Source organism: Epinephelus lanceolatus, chromosome 2 (assembly GCF_041903045.1).
Source record: "Epinephelus lanceolatus isolate andai-2023 chromosome 2, ASM4190304v1, whole genome shotgun sequence".
Lineage (NCBI taxonomy): Eukaryota > Metazoa > Chordata > Actinopteri > Perciformes > Serranidae > Epinephelus > Epinephelus lanceolatus.
This window is the reverse complement of record NC_135735.1, coordinates 32,511,425-32,533,720: the sequence shown is the minus strand read 5'-3', so window position 1 is coordinate 32,533,720 and position 22,296 is coordinate 32,511,425. Positions and strand designations below refer to the sequence as shown.

Genomic DNA, 22,296 nt, shown 5'->3' with positions numbered 1-22,296 from the left:
TCTGATATAGCATCCAGGACCAGCTTCACCACACAGTGGCGAAACACTTCACAGACAGTGAATGTGTTATACTAGTCAGAGCTTGTTTTAACAAAGCTTGGTCACAAGCCAGGGTCACAACCACAGTGCACTGCAGTGTTTATGTAAGCAATTAATGTTAGACAGAAAAAGATTCAAAGTGAAAAATTCTCCTCAAGACCAGGGGTAAAGGAGGATAAAGTGGGGAGGATTTTGTGAGGCAATCTTTAAAAAAGGGCAGAGCAGTAAGTGGAGAGTGACGGCACACCTGGCCTTGTGTCCGCGCTGTTTATGTGCTCATGTGTACCTGAGTGTAAAGCGGTTCGTAGATGTCCACTCCGTTGTCCTTGCTCTGTTCGATGAGCGTGCTCCCACGTTTCCAGATGAACCGTGCGGGAGGGTTGGAGTTGACTGTGCAGCGCAAGAACACCGTCTTCTCCTGGTAGTAACTGCCACGCACATCGCTGATGGTCTGGTGCACCGTCAAAACAGGCGTGTCAAGGTCTGTAAAACATAGCAAAGGAACAAAAAATAAACACACGAAGAGCCACTGTATTGCTGCAGGTCGAGATACTGGTTATTATGCCCACAGAAGCTTCTTTATTAAGACCTTTTTCTGCCACACACAAGTAATAAGTGACCAGGAACCCACATGGTAGTTTTATGAAAGCAAAAATTCTTCATAGTGTTAAAATAACCTTCAGTTTGTATGATGTTGTCGCCTTTTCTGTGCAAAACATTTGCAAAATTATGTGTGGCAGGGATGGGATTTGGTAACTGGGACACAACTGTAAATAAGGGCAAACGAGTGCTGTTTGTTGGCTGAATCACCCACCCACACTGACCAAACCGTCCAAACAGTTGCCTATTGATCATGGCTTCTAACGAGCACAAATGTCCAAACAATCTGCGTGTTTTGCCATCCCCCCTCTCTGGCTGTGATTCTCTCACACATTATTTTATATATATTACTTCTGTCAGTTTTATCTCTTCCCCCCCCCACTCGCCTCGTTTTCCTTCTCTTTTCCTTCAGTGGATAGGATTTCAGCTGCTGTCACAAGCATGGAGGCTGCTCTCCCCTGGTTTCTGCCATCTCTCCAAAACTCACTGCCACTTTCACTCCTCATCACCATCCCTCCCTCTCTATCCCCTCCTCCTCGCTCCTTGCCTCTATCTCTTACAGGGCAGAGTTGTGTGTATGTGTGTGTGTGTAATCCCGATTCTTTGCAGCCCAATTGGAATGTTGCGGACTTCAAACATCATGGATACAATTTCTGCCAACAGCAGGATAGCCTTTTCCCCCCTTTTCCTGCCTTTCTAGCTTACCTCTCTCCTTCCCTTTTTTCTCCACTCTGCCCCTGTCCCTCACTTTCTTTCTCCAGTGTCAAACCTGCTGCACCCTTTCAAGAAAGCATGGTGCAAGCTGTAGAAAAGAGGTGAGCTGGGAGAGCAGCCACTGTATTCCTTACTTCAGTTGGGCCCATGTGACGGAGGGAGGCATTTGTATTTAATATATCTTTGCTTGAGATGTTTGAGAGAAACAATGTGTGGATAAGCATGCTTGATTTTTGAGCGCCGTTGAAAAGGGCACAGCTGTCACACGAGGGCTGCGTCACACACATGCATGCACACACACACACACACTCGCATCTGGACTTGCATCTAAGTGAGTGCAGCTTCAGCACACCATCAGAGCACTTTTCTAGTTTGAAGGTTAGAGCTCCGGGAAAAGACTGGCACATAAACACACAGAGGCAACTTGAACTTGTTCAGGTAATTTTTGTGACTCCAAAAAACAAACAAACACACGAATTGCAAGAGAGTACAGCTTGCTTTTTTTCAAATGAAAGGTGAGTCACAAGGGCATGGGAAGATTTACCAATTCGTGGGATGTGATGTAACTGTGTCTTGCATGCTTTGAAGCTAGGTACAGTGTGCAGAAAGCTTGCCTGAATGTGACGGGAAAGAAGGGTGAGTCAGAATGGGTGCGACACTGAAACTTTCATGTGAACACTTGTGACTACAGATGTTTCATCAAATCATCTTCACAATAGTTTAAAAAAAATACAAAGCTGCAAAATTTGCTGAAGGGCTTCAACATCACATTTCTATGTGTTTGAGTATTCTGTTAGTTGTGATACCTGTGCAAAAGACGGAGTAGTTTATAATGAATATGCAATAGCAACACAGATCAGACCTGCAAAAATGCTTTGAAATACACCAAATGAAAGTGTGTCTTTGTTCAGTGACATCATATGTTTAAAACGATGGTATGTTTAAATATGAGAGGAGTAGGACTTCTTTTTACAGAACAGGGTAAAAGATTATGACATTGTTATTGTAGCTGTGTTTAGATTTTTTTGCTGATGTTTTTTTGACCTCAGGATTGTGTCTTTAGTTTTTAAGTTGAGTGTCTTGTGCTCCTTTGTTTCTTGCTTTGGCTTTTAACATCTTTTGACCATGTTAGAAACAAGCATCTTCACTCTAACATGTATCTGATAATCCATAAATCAGTCAGTCAGTCAATGGTCTTGGAAAATGAGCTCATTCATTCATTTTCCGTAAGCGCTTATTCTGTTGGGAGTCACAGGGGGAATGAAGCCTATCCCTGCTGACATTGGGTGAGAGAAGGTACACCCTGGACAGGTTGCTGGACTGACACTTAAACCCAATCCCAATACCCCCCCTTGTCCACTACCCCTTAGCCTTTGGCACTACCCCTAGCCATTGCCCACTACCCCTTAGCCCTCAAAATGAAGCAACGAGGGGTAGGGGTAGAAATCTTTCTCTAGGAATTGGGACACCACTCACTACGTCACCGCGTCGGTTACATTCACGCATACGTAACTATTTTAAACAGGAAGCTGCGAGCCATCTACATGTCCAACCGGCATCTACAATGGAGTCTCATTCATCCTACCAATCGTGTTTGCCACATTCATCATGCTTCATTTGATTAACGACAGATGACGGGACTTCTGCTAGCTAGCTAACCAGCTAACATTATGAGGCAGCATAGTTATACTAGCTGGCATGTTATCGTAATGTGAAAAGTCCGACAATTTTGCAGAAAGATGACAGACACCAGATAGTGCAAGCTAGCTAGCTAGCTAGATAACAAGCAACCTGATGACGGTAACGTTAGCTATGTATGAACTTTTTTCCCTGTCTCATGCACAGTGGTATCCATGGCGACGTCTACCCCTCGCTGGCAAGTCAGCATCTGAAATCCCTCGCTCCAAAGGGCTAGTTTCATACCCACTACCCCTCGTTATGCCCCCTACCCCTACACGCAAAAAGGAATTGGGACACCACTACCCCTCACGGGAACGCACAAATGTAGGGGTAGGGCCAAGGGGTAGGGCTAAAGGGGGGGTATTGGGACGGGCGCTTAGAGCCAGACAACCATTCACACTCACATTCACACCTACAGCAAATTTAGAGTCACCAAATTAGCCTAACCTGCATGTTTTTGGATTGTGGGAGGAAACCCACGCTGAACGCACCTGTAGTTGGAACCAGGAGCACTCTTGCTGTGAGGTGACTAACCACTAATGCTAACCACTGCACCAGCATGCCACCCCTTTACTATAAAATACATTAATGCATTATTTTATTACTTTTATTAATCACATTTGGGATAAACCTATACATCTCCACTCATTTTTAATATTGTAAAATACAGTAAAATGCATGCAATCATTATTTAGTATTTGAGTATTTAAAAAACATAATATTAGACCTCCTTATATTGTGTCTGACCTGGCTAAGCTGCTTATTCTAATGCACTGAGGTATTTCTGTGTCTGTTATTTGCGATTTTCTCAGTGATTCAGCACCGTGCTCTGTGAAGTGCTCACCTGTTTCCATTCCTTTCATCTCCCCGTGGACACCCTCATTTATAAAACGACAACCCACAGATTGGGACAAAGGGCCCAGCAGGAAACTAGACACTGAGGTACCACCAGCCTCTCTAAAAGCCTCTGCCAGTAACAGGCCATCAAACCTGGGCACCTATCAAAGATATCTGCCCCTTGGTTGTGCCACGTGTGCATGTGTGTGTGAAAGAGAGCTGGCAAAAGAGCAAGCACCTTTGCACACTTCTATTTGCGGATATGTGCATACGCGCGCGCGTGTGTGTGTGTGTGTGTGTGTGTGTGTGTGTGTGTGTGTGTGTCTTTGTTCAAGACTGGCACAGGTTTTCTGTATGATTTTCACAGATCATTTGCAGCGCAGGGGGAATCCTAGCTGACTAATGCCCCAGTAGTGTGTGTGTGTGTGTGTGTGTGTGTGTGTACATGTAGGTGTGTGAGTGTGTGTGTGTCAGAGAGTGAGTGAGAGTGACTATCTGCTGTCATTCTGTCTGTTTCGTGACACTATGAATGTGGTGAATGTGGAGAAAGTGTAAAGTGACAGATTGACACAGACAGAACAGACACAGATGAGTAGATTCTCAAGCACATCATATAACTTTAAACGATCAGGCCCTGCAGAGTCACTCAGAGGTCCACTTCTATGTTCATGTACGGCATAATTAGCTTAATAAAAGTAAACATTGGAATACTGGACTAATATTAAACTAGAAAAGTGCACTCAGGGTGTCCAGTGTGTATGTATGACAGTAATGGAGTAAAGGGGAGACAATCTGTTGGTTACATCAATAAGGTGTAACCACAATAGAAAGGGTATATGGAAACAAACTTATGACACAATGCCCAATAAAACCCCTTCCCACCTCCCCGCCCAAACAAAGACGAGTTGATAGAGTGGCTGCAATCAGCTCTAGTCGCCATGTTGCTGATGGAACACACCACAGCTGCCCCCCGTAGAATCATGGGGTTATAATCAAGATGACGGCAAAGATAACAAAAAACAAAGAAAAAAGATTTTATACATCTTGTATCATTTTTGCATTAGTTTTAAAGGCTAGCAACATATCAGGTATGGAATTAATCTGCAGATGCTTTGGTTCCAAATGATAAAATACTTTCTATGGATGTCAGTTTTTGAGCCACCACAAAGGCCAAAATGTGGCCTTGAACAGACTATGTATGACTTGCTGTTTTTAGCCTTGCTGATGGCTATAAGTCTTTTTGCCATGTGATGTTGTTGATCACCTGTGGCCCCTACTGACTTGTTAAGAGGAGCAGGGAGTCAGCAGTCAATGAAAGTATAAAACAGAGCATTCAGTAAAATTGTTCAAAAACTGTGAATCATCACAGCCATGAGAGGTCCTTGAGCATTCAATCATAAAAGTACAGAAAAATATTAGGTTGATGGGACCAGTAGGTCAGACAAACAGATACACGCATGCATGCACACACATGACCAAACAACAGACATCCCACTGGAACACAAAAAAAAGAAATGGTACCTGCTGCTCTTATATTTCAAAAGTAATTTACTGAAGTCATGGAAAAAACAATGACAATACTTTTACAGCTTTCCTTTTCCTCCACATGACAATTGTGTTGTTAAAGCTTTTACAATCCGAGCTCCCTGAGTGAGTCTAACTTTATTCAGTTTGGGCCCTTAAGTAAACAGATACACAAGATGAAACTGCAAGTGTACAGAAATACAATATGAAACTTTAATGAAGCTTCTGATTTCCCCAACGTCCTGCCTTTGCACACAGTTTAGATCAATTGCACTGCACTGCTTTTGTTAGCCACAGCTTTTAATGTACATCTACGCTTTCAAATTACAAGCTGAACTGAGGGTCTGGCATTGTTTCCCGTACAGACACCACACAGTGCTGACACAAAGACATTTCAGTTCTCCCTCAGAGTGCTGCAATTAGCTTGGACGAATGCATGTGGAGAAAGCACAAAATCACGTGTCTTGTATAAAGTTAATACTATGTGATAAAAAGCAACACCTGAACCCAAAGATGACTGGAATATCTAATCATTTCTGATTTATATCTGTCCTCCAAGGCAAGCCTTTGCATGTTCGTTCTGGACTATATCCTGTTTTAAAAAATCTGTTTTGGGCATTGAGCTGGCAAATTTGTCTTTTTATAAAGCTATTTCATAACATACAGATTTATTAATAACTGAAATGCGGTTTTAATTATTTGTATTGTGTTGTTTTTAACTCAAAGCCAGTCAAAATGTCCATTTTAATATCTTTACTATATCTCTAATCTCTTTACTATATAATGACGAAAACTCTGTCTGTGGGTGTGTCTGTGTGTGTCTGTTCCACGTTTTTCTCCTCACTGACTTAGTCAATCCATGTGAAATTTGGCACAGTGGTAGAGGGTCATGGGAGGATGCGAATGAAGCAATTTTACATCAATTGGCCAATGGGGGGCGCTATAGCAACCGACTGAAATTGCAAACTTTGAATGGTCATATCTCATGCCCCGTATGTCGTAGAGACATGAAACTTTGCACAGAGATGCCTCTCCTCATGAGGAACCAAATTGCCTCAAGAATCCATAACTTCCAGTTTATAGATTTTCCGCCATTTTGAATTTTTTGAAAAACACTTAAAATCGATCTCTTCCTAGGAAGTTTGCCCGATCTGCATGAAACTTGGTGAACATAATCTAGGGACCAGTATCTAAAGTTCCCTCTTGGCAAAAGTTGGAAAACTTAGTAAAACTGAGCTTCTATAAGGCAATGAATATTGCGGAGGGTGTGGCTCATCACATAAAGGTGTATAACATCTCAAGGGTTTCACCGATCACCACGCAACTTTGTAGGCATATGACCACACATAATCTGAGGGGACCCCTCCATTATTGACTCCATCAAACAAAATGGGGTGCTAGAGAGCTAATTTCTTATCTAGGCCTAACCGCCATATCGATTTTTACTAAACTTGTTAGATATATAAAACAGGACGCCTCAAGGTGACTGGAGAAATTTAACTCTAATTGGCAACTGGGTGGCGCTATAACAACAGAAAAATGCTTAAAAATGGCTAAAATGTGACCGATCGCTGTGGCTCCCCCTGTGGCCCAATGTTGTTGTTTTTTTTTCCTAATTTTTGGTATGACTAAGTCATGATATGGTGTGCTGTACATAATCACGGAAACTGTCAGTGTCATTCTGTCAGTCCCACATTTTTCAAAAACTCTGTCTGAATACATTGCTCTTCTTAATGGGTTCAGTTGACAATTTAATCTGCAATCTCCTATGACCTGTATCCCAAACACACACCATGTGAAACTGTACGTGGGCAACTGTGCACTCAATGGGTATGGACTAGTAGTGTTATTACAAAAGAATTAATCTTGGTATTATGATTGAATAAGTAGCCTGAAAGGAAAGACGTAAACTCGACAGGTAAGAATTACAATAGTGCTATTGTGAAAATGCACAGCAACTTAATAGCAGGAAGTGGCCGGTCATGTTTTCACTTATTACTAATTTTTACACAAAAGTTTGTACAGAGTTCCTTTTTTGAACTTTTGTTGTGTAGCTCTTTGCATTGGTAGAGACTAAAAGGATGTGGGATGGAAATAAAAACATAATACAGTAACAACCCACTGTGAAGGTCGCACAGTAGATTCAAATCTACAAGGTCACAGTTAAAGAGTTCACCTTAGTTACCTAGGCTACCTGGATCCTTAGATGTTGTTTTTAAACATGAACTCAGACAGCACAAACAGATGGCAGCTGGAAAAACTGTAATGTGTATAAAAGCTGCCACTTTATCTACTGTCATGTTAACTCTTTAACGCTGACATAATGGCAAAGACCTCAGTTAAAATCACACTTCATGAATAAATTTAACTTCATTTAAAAAGTTTCGATAAAGAAAATAAGGAAAAAGGACGTATCTCTAGCACGCTGTCTTATCTGGTCAACACAACTTAATTCAAGAGGGGCGATTCAACACTCCTTTCATAAAGTCTTGATCGGGCAACTAAATCCAGTTAGACCAGCTGCCTGTTAAAGAAATTCCTTTATCATTAGAGACAAACACTGTCAAGTATTTTACTTGTGTTTGTTCAAAATTATTCTCAGGTCCCAGTTCATCTCAATTATATTAAAAACCGATGCAGGAAACCCTCTTTTATAAGAATAGGTGCTTCAAAATTACCAACTTGTTCGAGGTATTCCCTGAAGGGTTAGGCTGAGTGCAATTTTGGTCAGGTCTCCCAATTATGTTTGCACTTGAAAATGATGTTTGTTGTTTTAATACAACTTTCAGGGCAAACTAACTAGCACAAAGAAGCACTCCTGTACATTGCTTGTTATCTGAGGAATCAGATGATCAGAAATGTGATAGGCCTTACGAACTGTCACGGACATCTAGTGACTATGCTTCTAAAATGCAATGAACCCAGTGAAGAGAATGCACAGCAAAACAAAATAAATAAAAACAAAAAACAAAAAAAAAAAAAACAACTGTATTGACCATTGGACTTTTTTAAGAGTTTATCTGATGTATTTTAAAACGGTTTCATAAGCCTGTTCCAAGCCTCTTGAAAAAGTAGATCTACTCCCTGAAAAGTAGATCAAATCTTGAGTAGAGAAAAAAGGACAATGATTTAGTTTCACAGACAGCAGCATCTATGGTCGTACAGTATCTTTTATAAACTCCTGGTAATACGTCTGCATACCAACAGTACTTCACGATCAAACCTCAAAAATTGCTCCGAAATAACTGGAGTAACCATGGCGATGATGGAAACAGAGATTTACTCAGAAGCAATCCATCTGAGCGGTCAGGGTTGACCGAGTATGTTTTTGTAACAAGTTGACCTCTGCTGGGTGCTTTCCCCTGCAGGAGGACGCCCTGGACTCCAAATCCTCTTTGATTTCCAATAACATGTCCTGTACTCTAATAGCTCTCTTGGAGTAGACAGCCATTAGGGGACCAAAGAGAAGATGACAGGTTCAATTGAGTGTGAGCGTGCAATGGAGGAGAATAAGGTGTGGTGTGGCGCGTGTGTGTGTATGTGCACGATTGGGTGAGGGGATGTGATGGTGTGAGTTCAGATAGCTATTGTACAACGCAGAACACCGAGTGTATTATTCCCAGTACACAGGGCTGTAATTGTGATTCACTAAAGAATCCATTATCAATTTGCTAAATAATAGGCAGGGAAGAAACTGTACTGTATGTAAAATAGAGAAAGAGAGAAAGAGGGAGAACGAGCCACGATGTATTCATGCTAAACAGATGAAATACAAAGAGCTTGTTCTATTCAATACAGAGCAAGCAGGTGAATACGTTCTGCTGCACTGCTTTAGTTGTGACGCTGAGCACAGGGCTGATCAAGTCCATACATTTAGAATAACGAGTTTCTTCTGCAAAACCATAAAAAGTTTTGACACTTAATTACTGCCTGCTCTGTTTCTGTGGCTAACCCTGCAGTCCTCACTGTTGATGTTGACCGGCTTGTTCCGACTCAAGTGAATTGTAAGCCAAACAATGGTGTTTTTTGTAAAACTAACAATGACCTTTTGTTGCCTAAACCTAAGGAGGTAAACATAAAAATGAAGTATTTTACCAAACATTGTAAGTTTATTTTGAGAAAGACTACAGACTACACATGCAATGTGCAGAAACTGTGTATTTTGAAAAGACACAATGCATGTGACAAGTGAAAATTGACACACGGTTTGTGAACGTCCTAAACAGACACAAAAGGACTGCTAGGGCGTTATATTTTGACGTGTATGTCCACAGACAAAGCGGCGGCACTTGACCAGTTGGGATGAGGATGTGTTGCACTGGCTAGCACATCAAGATATTGGCCCACAAGAAATAACAAAACTTAGGGTACATGCCATTTCCCTTATTTATCTCTCCGTCACTACTTGCCAGTGTGATGGCCGTTTCAAAGTCATTCTTTCTATTTCTATTCATTCCTGTCCTGACCTTTTATCTTGTGTAGATTGCATAATGTGTTTTTTTAATCATTTGCTGTGTGTGACAGTTGCATATGTCTGTTTGGCTTGTAACTTGTAACAATGTTTTATGCTGCCCTCTTGGCCAGGTCACTCATGGAAAAGAGATTTTTAATCTCAATGAAGCTTTTACCTGGTTAAATACAGGATATATATGTATTTCTTTTGGCTCTAAGCAGACAAGAGCGGGCATACATGGTAACCTTCACTTAGGTCTTTCATCAGACTACTCTGTAATTGTAGCTGTAATTTTTTTACCAAATAGGTCAGGTGAATAAAAGATCCAACTCAAGACACCCAAGGTTTCGATTGCATTTCTGTATGGATTCACCTTCTGACAGCAGATCTGTTGATTGACAAAAGAAGCATCAACAACTTTCTTTAGTAGAAAGAGATATTTCTCTTAAATTACGAAGCATCATGGATGAAATCTTAATCAAGGCGTAAAGGAGTATGTTGTCTTTCAGCAATAAGTACATTTTAATTGACATTTTGTCATGCAGTCACTTGTGGAGCTGAAAATCGCTGTGCACCAGGTAGAAAACATTCTTGGAACCCATCGGCTGTATTCGGCGTCTGACTTCCGGCAGACGGCGATACAGCCTCTGAGGGCAGACCTCCGATTTTTTGGCATTCCGGTTTGATTTGGGCGGAGGAGGCGAATTTCCGTTTCCAACTTCCGTTTATATATAAGTAAATATGCTGAACCATTGCGATGGATTCAGAGTTTACAGTGACGCCAATTATGTTCCGCCTCGTTAGTTCACCGCACGGACCGCTTAACCTGGCAACAACTGCAGCCAGCTCAAACGTGATTGGTCAATATCACGCGGACTACAAACAGCCTACAACCGGAAACCAGGGCTCTTCCGCTCTTCTTCCAGAGGCAAGATCTCCAGGGTTTGCCTACAGACTCTACATTCACTGAATGTAGAGTCTGTATATAGAGACTAGGTAGAAAATATATTTTTAAGTGAGATGTATTTTCCTAATTTTCACTTTTTCCCCAAAAATTTGCCTGAAAATATTTCACAAAAACAGCAACCATAACCTGGATTACAGAATAACTAATTTAGAAACACAATATATGCAAATAATTATTGAACTAAAATGCATGGTTCATGTGCATTCAGTGTCTGAGCTGTAAAGTACATTTTCAGACTGTGGTTTGTTTACTCTCACTGTAGTATAAATACAGAATGCAGGTTTTAAAAATTGTGCAGAAGTTGGTAAAACAGTTGTAACAAATTCTAATATACAGCAAGACTTGAAAATTGACACAGGTGAGTTGCTACAGAACAAAGGCAGCTGAGAGCTGATCCAGCTGTGCCATCATAATCCGAAACAGATGTTCCATCAGATGACAGTACGAAGAAAAGGGCATCCCATTTATCTAAATGTGTTTCCTCAATCCATGGAGGCAACTGGAATGTTAATGTACCCTGAGGGTCTACAGTCACACCAGCAACTTTTACCCCTTTTTAACGGTCATGGGCTGGCTTGGCTTGGCTTGGCTTGGTTTGGGCTGTCAGCCCAGCACAGCATGGCTTTACTCGGCACGGCCAAGAGTGACGATGGAAAAAGGGTATGTGTGAACCTGTACTTTGGCATAGCGTTACTTTAAACAAAATGCAAACATCTACATGCTAATATGCCATGATGACACTGCCAACATTCTGATGCTACGCAGGTTTAATGCTTACTTTGTAAATTGTCCTAATTTAGCATGTTAGCATGCTAGTTAGCACATAACACAAAGTAGAGCTGAGGTTTCACAATCATTTGGTCATAAACCAAAATACTGGACATTGATGAGATACTGAATTTCAAATTGATGATGGCACTAAAAAATCAGAGGATCACCAAAGTTATTGCACCTCATCCTGAGGTTGACAACACTGCCTGGAGCAAAGCTCATCGCAGTCTATCCAATAGAGACATTTCAGTCTAGGTCAGAGGGGTCGACTGATTGAAAGACATTGCAAAACATAAAATAATGTCATAAAACATAGAAAATGTGTGCTTTTAATTAAGCAAACTTATTTCTGTGCAAATTTATTTGGACACCAATGGTAAACAGTAAATCAGATTTCAATTCAAATCTAAAAGATTAATCAATAATATGCACCTATTTTTCTCCACTGCTACAGTAGCCTATACACCACGCAGACTTCTACCATCTTTGAGGATATACAGAGAGGTCAGTATGCAGCCATGATGTTCTTATCATCAGCATGTCGGAACAGTGATGGTCAGAAACAACTGCTTACTGAAATTATATCGATTTACAAAAATCATTAAAGATAAAACCGGCTTTTGTGACAAGGACAACAAAGGCAGTGTTTTCTGATGGGTAATTATATGATGGACATTTGGATGTAATCAAAACTGGTGCGTAACAGTTAAAAAGCCCAGAAAAACATTGAATTCCTTATGAAGGAAAACTGCTAAAAATCTTTTTCTATAGACAAGTCCAAACATATTTCAGTCTGCAGTAATAAGCGATCATCGCACCAACTACAGAAAAAAAAACAACAAACTCTGTCTGACTCTTTTTTATCTCTTACACACTCACATGTGCACACACACACTCACAACACACTGAAAACACAGTCCTATAGGCTATCCACCACACAAACACTCATGCGTGCACACACACAGCCACACGCACAGAGAGAACAGCCTGTGCATACAGAGAGGCACAAACAGAAGCAGACTTGCCGTTTGATCCAGCTTCGCGTCTCGTCAATTATTCAGCATTCTGCTCATAGACATCGCCTTAAAGAGGACATAAAACATGCACGAGGCCCACATTTTGAAATAACGAGAACATTGCCTGTGTTTAAAATGCGATGTTAAGAAGTAAAGATTGATTTAGGCAGATTTTCTCTGCTCAGTTTTTTTTTAAGTGTAACGAAAGAAATCATTTGGTCTTTTGCATTTTTAACCCTGCTAATTATGAGTCTGTGTCCCTCTCACTCTCCTCACTGATATTACTCATTAGCTAAAAATACAAGTGATGGATGAGAGATGAGACTTTTACACTGTATACTTTGTATACAATCAGAGGAATTGGATCTATGTAATATTCTTAGAGCAATTAACAGCAGCAGTGTGATTTGTCTAAGTATGCACAAGGCCTTTAAAAGAAGAAAAAAATAAAAACTGAGCTCATTCAATTAAGATAGTGAGTGCATTGGCATTTCAGAAACCTGGATAAGCTCTTATCCTGTTTATGAGGAACCCAAATACGCTTCGCGGACAACTCTATAAGAAACCAGGATACTGATGAAGTTCAATCAGGAGTGCTTTCTTTGTGCTCATCCATTCACAGTTCTCTCCCTCCCACTACATCCTCTAATTAGCTGACTATGGGTGTTCACTCCTCTAGTTATCCAATTAAAACTTCCCCATGACCTCTATCAGCCAATCAGGATGCCACTGCAATTTTTTAAATCTGCTCTCTCCTCTGCTCTCTTCATTTCAGGCAGAATTATCATGCCCTCCTCCAGCCCATTAACCTCTAGCCATCATATCCAGAGTCCAGGATGAGCTCAACAAAGACTCATTCCTCTACTCATCCAGATCATCAACACTTCTCCATCATCCTCTCGTCTCATCTTCACCACATCTACCACCAACATTGTCTAGACCCCGGGGGTTCCCTATTCCATTATGGATTCATCACCCTCCTTAAATCATACCATCTCTACGGGGTCTAATCACTAAAGACTTCACATTGCATTTATACACCTTACTGTATGCTGGTCATTGAAAGCCACCGACAACCTGCACAGACACAGCCTCAGCTGAGTTATGTGGTAAAAATACAAAAAATGGTGTCAGCGACAAGGTCTCATTTCTGGTGATAACAAAACTGAGTTTTGTCTTTAGGTAACAAAAGAGGCTGCTCCCCTCTGTGCTGTAACAGTGAGCAGGCGGCACCGGTGTGAAGGACAGTGTTATAAGAGGAGCTGCTTTCAGGTATAACATTAGGTGAGTAACTACCTAGTGTGTGATTGTATGGGGTTGAAAGAGAAAGAGCGAGACGGTGAATGTGCTCTTAGCAGACAACTGTTGGCGAACGCAGCAGGAAAGAGAACAGCAGTCAAGTTGTAGTAAATGTACAATGTAGTTTTTGTTTGTTTGTTTTTTGCTCTCATTTCCCATTGTCCGTTTGTTTCTGTTAACATTACAGTGCCTGTGCAAATAGACTGCAGTAATCAGTAGCTGGGTTACTAATAATTCTCATGTTTATGGGGAATATGAATAACCCAATTTCTCTTTGTTCATGTAAATACCATTTCCGGACTATGATTATGACCAAAAAAAAGCCTCAGAAACAGTTATTCATGTCCATGAAAATGCACTTATACAGAAAAAAAAACACAAAAAATAAATGAAAAAAGGTCAAAAATAAAATACAGTAACTCAGTAAATAATTACCAGCCAGATTCCCAGAGTGAATGCGCATATGGTAATAATAATAATGATCACTTTTCATTCAAAGCAAACCAAAGGGAGAGGGTACCTTCTCTAGGTTTGTTTAATTTCATGATTTTTGTCTATACAGATGTACAGAGAACATTTATATTGAGAAGCAATTAATTTGTTGTTGTGGGAAAAAAAAAACAGAATTCTCTCTGTGTTTAGCACAGACGTTATTTTCTATTTTAGTTCAGTTCTGATTAAGAATAAAAATGTCTCAACAGTTACTTCATTGTTCTGTTTAACTTTCCTGCAATCATCTTTTAACTTTCCTCATAACAACAAAGAATAAACAGAGCACTGCAGTCCACCTATGAATACACACAGCATCTTGTGTTACACCCTGTATTGTTAGGTTTAACAGCGAGGCACAGGAGACTGTGTTAAGAAGAATTACATGGTGAGTCTTCTCCCAAACTAACACTCATGAATTTGCTGAAAATGGCGCATTTTCGTCGAGCCAGCGCGTTATGTACAAGCCTTAATTATGCTTTTGTCAGCAGAGAGCCTGTGAAATGGTATTAAACATTCATGATGGTGTGACTCTATTATTTTAGGCCATAAAAAGACTAATTTGGGCACGGTTATTTACCCTGAGTGTGACAGTGTAGCTGCACAGCGGCGGTGACAGCAAAGAGGGTGTTAAGGGACAAAGAGGCATAGTTCACTCACTCAGCCTCCAGGCTAAAATAACACATACACACGCAAAAACACACATGAAAACTTGCACGCTGTTATGCAATAATATGGGCCCACACATGCATGCGTACACACAAACATGCGCTCACCAACAAATACACACACACACACACAAACTCCTCAGGGCCAAAATAACACATGAATCTCAGTTCCCTTGCTGCAGCCCCTGAGGGCAAAAACAAGAAAGTCCTTCCGTGTCCCTGTAAGTGCCTTCTGAAGTGATCTATGGGGAGCAGAGTGGATAAAGGATGTCCTTCTTACTTCTTCTGTGGTCATATGGACGCCTGGGTCACGGTGTAACAGCTGGGCTCCATGCAGCTCTGTGTGACTGTTTTGATGCCAGGTTTAAGAAAAACAGCATGATGACATCAAGAGCTGTGTGTAGCTGCTCTTTAAAGGTGGCAAAAGAAACTTGCAATTTCTTTTACACTTGTGTCAGCGCTCTACACACACACACACACACGCACATATAGACATACACAGGCAGGCAACACATGTGTAGTGCCCCTGGCTTGCTGTATATTTAATTAACTTTGTGGCATGCAGGGCACCGTGGACCACAACAATAAAGCATATGGAAAACATATAGAAACACAGCAGTATAGGCTGGTGCTGCTCTTAGAATGATCAAATTGCTTGTGTTTTATTGTGTTGTGTTGTGGGGCCAACAGCAGACTCTGGGGCAATCTGCACAATGCCTTTATTAAAACAACTCTAGACCACTTCTGTGGATTCCTGCTCAGGTACTGAAGTGATATTCTGGCACATCTTCACTTTCATTGTCTCCATGGTTAACAGGAGACGGCGAACAAATAAATAAAAAAGAGCTTGGAAACTCCCAAGACAACAACAGGCTGGAAAACAGAATGCACCAGTCTCATCACCGGCCTATGTGAGAAGTTTCTTTTTCTTTTTAGTAGTTGGTCCTAAAGCACACAAAGTAGATGGTATAAGCTGTGGAACTAAGTTCAACTTTACATACATGCTCATGTAATGTTGGGGACAGGCACATGGTAATAAAACATCACATTACTTAAAACAATCAGATTTCGTTTAATCAAAGTAAGCCTTGTTGCCAGAAATTTCAACACCACTACTGATTACATTCCCATCTCCATCTCCATGGGTGTTGCAGCCCCTTCTCATTCCAAGGGCGTCAAATACCGCCATTTTGTCACATCCCTCAGCATATGGTATGGGCGCCAAATGCAGGCTTCAGTGTCTTTATGAGATGCAAAAGGGCTGTCAGCTAACTCCAATGTAAACCCATCTGCAGCAATAGTTGACGCTAACAGCCAAAATACATGGGACATGGGCGCAGTGGGACATATCAGCCGCAACGTGCCTGCAGCAGTCCGCAACCATTATAATCAACTGAAGCTGCTACACTGCACCAAACTACCTCATTGTACCAGATGCAATGCAAAGCAGCAGAGCAGAACATGTTTTCACATTTCACCTTAAAGTAAACCAATCAAATTGATGCATCCTATTATTAATATAATAGTTAATATAATCTATACACTTCCAAACTCTCCATAACCAACTGCATTATCAACTGGCAAAACTTAATACACACAGAGAGAAGCTGGAAGCAACCACACTCTGCAGAGACAGTCTGTGTGTAGTATAAAGAGCAAGAAAGTCTGCATAGGGCAGGTGGAAGGGGAGGTGGATGGGTCAAACAAAACTGGACTTTCACCCAGGAGACCACAGTAGGGGCAGTGCAGGTGTAAATAATAAGATCAGTGGCAGCTGAATTCCATTTTACTACTTTAGTGCCAGGGCCAGGGTACTGCATTGTGCATGTTGGCTAAATTTCACACTGTCATAGGAGACATGAATAGAACAGAGCTATCATTAATGTTACCACCTGTGTTTTTCCTACTATGACAAGTCCGAATGTCTACTGTGAGAAAAGCCTATGTCGATTTTACAAGCAGAGTTCCTGTATTTTGTTCTTGAGTTGCACTGAACTGTACTTTTGTTCTTGCTAGTTTCACCAGAGCCATGCAGGAAGCTGACCATACACGTTATGAAGGTCACCACAAAGCAGAGGACAAGGATACTTAGCTGCTCTCAACTCTCAGGTAGCCGGTGAGTGGACCAGTGGGCATGTATTTGTCAAGTGACCACATCCTCTGCAGCTAAATAAAACCATCCATTTACTAATCCTCCATCTGTTATATTCATTATCTCATATACCACTTAGTGAGTTAGGCCTGAAGCACAATGCATTCACTTGAGAAATAAAAATATGTGCTCCGTTTTTCATAATTAACAAGATTATTATCTCTGGATTATGAGAAAAGTTTTCTGCTCTTGTTTTGCTTCATTCAGAACAAAGTTATGAGTTATGTTAGTTAGGTGTTTGGAGCATATTATCTTGTTAATTCAGAAAAACAACAACTGATTTCTTTCCATGAGAAGTTTTACCAGAATTCCGATTTAATGATCTCATTAATTCCGAAAAACAGGATTTTTTTTTCTCAAGTGAACGCCTTGCTGGTTTTATATGCAGTTGGTGCATTGTGAGTATTCATAATTTGCCAGATCCCATTTAAAGTCTGTGTAGTTCTGTTTAAGGAATAAATATTTAGCTCAAAAGTCAAATTCAGAAAAAAAACTAAGGTCCACTCCGAGCAAGATTTCCCCACTATAATATAAGTTGAGCTGTGCATTCTAGCCAATACATTATCCTGATGTCATGATGTTAAAATGATCAGTGGAAATATAATGACAGGTCAGTGGATAGTGAATAGCTCATGGATACAAATACTATTGAATAATGTGCTAATAAATAGAGACGTATCAGTTGCATGTGTTGTAAGACTGGGTCACGACCTTTGCTATGAATGTAACTCAGTTTCCAATACTGTCATCGCATCGCAATTAGTTCCTCAGGACCTACAGTGACAATATTACCCAATATCTTTACCATCTTATAACCAGCAGGTCAAAGGTTCAGCGGTTTTCAGCAGCTGCTAATAACAAATCCGACCAAGTTGCCCTCAAGCAAGACACCGTAAATGCACCTGCTTATTTATTAAATATTAACAGCTCCAGCTAAACAGTTAAAATGTCAGTTTGAATTTTGAAACAACAGGGATAAAGCACTTTTAATTTTCTTATAACCATAACATCCAACAGATCATATTTCAGGATAAATCCGAGGTCATGTGATACAATATTTGTGACCTGAGGAGTCCAGCTGTTCCCTCGTGAACCATTTGAGAGACAGTGGGACTTGGTTTAAATGTCTTTTGCCTGTACTGTGACCACGTTAACCATTTATATATCCTGGACATATGGGAATTTAAGATGTGGTCTTCATGACCTTTGCAATGCTTTATGGGGTCAAAGGTCACAGAGGAAGTCTCAGTTTTTCACGGTAATGCAATATCATGAGCTCAACAGCGGATGCTTGTGTCGCAGCACAATTAAATTTACTTGACAAATACCAGCGAAATACTATTTATAAATTGGTGCAATATCCAACAAGGAAGCTTGTAGCCAGAGTAAATAAATGTGATTAAATTTGATGAAACGATGAAATTAAAAGCTACTTAAAGCACCCATCACAACTCATCTCACACACACACACACACACAAACATCTGCGTGATATTTTCTATGTCCAGTTGTGTGCTAGTATAGTCTCATTTGTTGTTACAGATTTAATTGTGTGTCTTTTGGAGTAGAAACGCCGACAGTTTGCCCATATTTTGTTACATATGAGTCAATTACATGGTTTGTGCAAAGTTGTAAGACACAAAAACCTGAGAGAAAAAGTCTGGGAGGATTTAAGTGTGTGTGACCTTACAGAAAGGACAAAGTCCTTCCTTTGCAATAGTCAAACCCCACCATGAAGGATCTACTCTAAACCAAAGTATGGCTTCTCAGACCACCAACAGTCCTCCAAGTGTCATTTTAGAAACTGCCCACAGCAAAAACTCTTCACAGAGCTTATTAGGCAACGCTTTGAGAGAGAATAACCCCACCTGCCTGTGGCTGTGATGGTTATTGCCTGCTCTCCAGACTGATTTGTGTGGCACTCACCACCACCAGCTCGGCCCACACTCACAAAGTGCTGAGCCAGCCCACTTTTAACAAAATTTAACACCTTGGGTTCACAGGAGTGCACCCACAGGATACCCCTTTCCAATTTTTGCTGGCTTTTTATTCTGGTTTATTTCCTGCTTTCTTTACATTTTTATCTGTTTGTGTCTCTCACAGTTTTTCTATCCGTCCCTTCTTTTTCCACAGACACAGATTATTTTCCCAGGCTGGAGCTCTCGCAAAAGTTTCACAGACCTGTTTTGAACAGTTTTGGGGTCAGGGAGTAAAAGTGCTGCATTATTCACTTGCTATCATTCACTTTGGACTGAGGTTAAAAGCTTTATTATTCTTTTTCTGTGTTTGCATGGGAAGAAAAAAATATCTCCAGTATAAGAAAAACATGTTTTCTGTGCCTTTTCAGCTTAAGTTAGTTAATTTAATTATGTTTTCAGTGGTTTGAATAAATGAATTGTCACATTCAATACCATGTAATTACCATGTGTGTAGGCACAGAATAAATGTTACCAAATACTCAAGTGATGAGCTTCACGCTGCAATAAACAAAGACCAGTGAGTAGCCCTTTCACAGCCTCCCTTCCATCACTATACATTATTCTCTGTATCTCATTTCTCCTTATTTCTCAGTCTCTTCTGAATCTGACTCACAAGCTGGATCTTTCCTTAGACTGAAAGAGACATCTCTTGCTTTTGTTAAAGCACATATGGGCTAAATAACTGCTTCCACAGGTGATGATGATATTGGTTCATTTGCTCCACTGAGTAGACATTTATCTGTCAAATGTTCTTGCGCCTTTTCTCCTCCTTACCTTTTCGTACATGCTGCAAACGGGCAGACTCACATAAGGAAACACATTCACACACCAGCTATGACTTTCTTTGTTCCTGTAATATTTTTCTACATTTTTCTAATCTTGGATCTTTTCTATGTTTCATGGCCGTCTAATCCTCTAGTCTCTGCCCCTCTGTCTCCATCCTCATCCTATTTCAATTTTTCTATCTGCCGATACACAGGCTGTGAGCCTGCCCGGAGGCACCTCCCATACTTTATAACACTGCCTTCATTACCAGGCCCGCTGCAGCTGGCCATAAATGAAAAACTGAAGATGTGGGAGGAGGGAAATAAAGGAAGAAGTATAGGAAAGGAGACGAAAGGGTCAAAAACCATAGAACGAGTCAATCATGAAAGAGATAGTAAGAGCAGAGATTTTGCAAGAGCGACTGAGAGTGAGTGAGCGTGAGAGTGAGCAGGAGGAACAGTATTCACAGACATGCTGAAAAGAAAGAAAAAAAAAAAAGCTGGGAAGAGCAAAGCCATAAAATCTAAGTTGGAAGTTATTGGAGACTGGCTGGATGAAAAATGCCATCGCCATAAAATAATATTAGAATTGGTCTGGCCTTATGGCATTGATGAATACAGATGCTGCCCAGCGGGGTCTTTGGCTGGGGGGAAGTGGCTAATTTGAACAGCCATCCTACCTGTGAGGGCGGTAAAAAAATATTAAAGGAAATGAAATGAAAGGTTCACTGTCAGTTGTTTAGTTTATAGCCCCACATTTCCATCTAGTAGCGGGTTAGGTGTCAGACAGAAGTCCCACTTGCTTAGAATAGCTGCCAGCGGTGGAGTTAGCCATGTGTGCCAGGATTTATCGTTAATATCCCTACAATTAACTACAAAGCCGAGCAGAAATGGACCCGCTGCCGCTTTAAACAAATAATGTATGACAAGACTCAAAACCTTCTCTCAACCTTGCACACTGAAATTAAAGCTTATTTCACCCTCATCCCACTCCAACACGTCGTCAATAATCGGCCCGGAGGGGCCCTGAGTGCTGGCAAATTGATGACGGCTGAGTGAGAAGGGACTAGGTGAAATCTGATCAGCTATATTGACTGGAGGATATTGAAAGACAGCTGGACGTCTTAATTACTGCAACGTCATGGTAATGCCATTTTATCACATTTGAATTAGGTTTACAGAGGGCCATCAGCAAAGCATAAGGTCATTTTAATGACAGGGGAAGTCAGTGAAATGAAAATTATTCTCCTTAATGCCTCTCAGCAAAGATCAATTGTGCAATGTCTGTAGAGATTGACAAAAGATTATGCTGGAAGAAAACAGGAGTGATGTACAGTCTGTAATCTAATCTATGTAGGTCTAATGAATTGGTGCTCTTGTCACACCAGGCCTCTACTGAAAATCCATGTGTAATGTTACTCTTTAACTTATGTCTGCGCCACTGCCACCAACATACTTTTATACTTAACAAATAAAATAAAGTAATTCTCTTCTACATCCAGATTTATGTCCTGTAATTGGTGGTAGCACTTCACACTCGACTGATCCTGGAATAGTGCATAACATATACTTAGCAAAGCTCTTTCACATTTTTCCGTTAGTTCCTTTCTTTTATGATTGCCTGTCTTTCTTTTACGTTGTCAGCGCCACAGGAAACCCACCGTAAACCACTTGATTTATGCTTCATTCCAGTGGTTATTTTCTCTGAGAAAATATCAGTGTGTGCTACAAGAGCCCATAGTAAGGTCAAGATAATTCCAGGCCAACACTGCATAGTGTAACCTTCATGGAGAAGAGAGTCAATAAATAAGGGATAGGAAAACAAAGCGGAACAAAGAGAGGGAGAGAAAAAATACAGTTTAGATAAAGCCGGCCAAACGATGTCGACATGTGGAGTGGTCTTATCTCCTCATGGTCTGCAGGACAGCTTATAACCAAGCCATACTTCACCTTGCTGTGTGTGTGTGTGTGTGTGTGTGTGTGTGTGCCTACGATGGTGGTCTTGCTACTAAATGCTTCAATTCCCCTTCAGGTACCTCAAAATCCAGTACAGATCATTTATGTGTCAAATAAAACGAAACATGGATTTTAGAATATGAAAAAAATCAAGATTCTGATTACGCTCCATAGTGGATTGAATACATTTACACATTACTTTGCCCGTCTGTCAGGATATCTCCTCCTCATATAGTCTTTTATTTCCCCTGCCTCTCTATCAATGTCCGACAGTCAGCCTTTTTGATCAGTAAAACACAGTTTTCTTATCTCGTCTCCACCCAGCAAAAATGATATAAAAGCCTTACCTTACTTGACTATGTATGAGACATTGGCGAACTGCCATGAAA

The 22,296-nt window shown here is 40.7% G+C and overlaps 1 protein-coding gene across 2 annotated transcripts in view; it reads right to left on the bottom strand.

Moving 5' to 3' along the window:
- Positions 1-22,296, bottom strand: part of mdga1 (MAM domain containing glycosylphosphatidylinositol anchor 1) — a 234,347-nt gene that overhangs the window by 94,095 nt on the left and 117,956 nt on the right. For both annotated transcript variants that reach the window (XM_033627130.2, XM_033627141.2), the window contains exon 5: positions 326-522. In XM_033627130.2, coding sequence (XP_033483021.1) covers positions 326-522 — 197 coding nt within the window. The remainder of the gene's footprint in view (positions 1-325; positions 523-22,296) is intronic.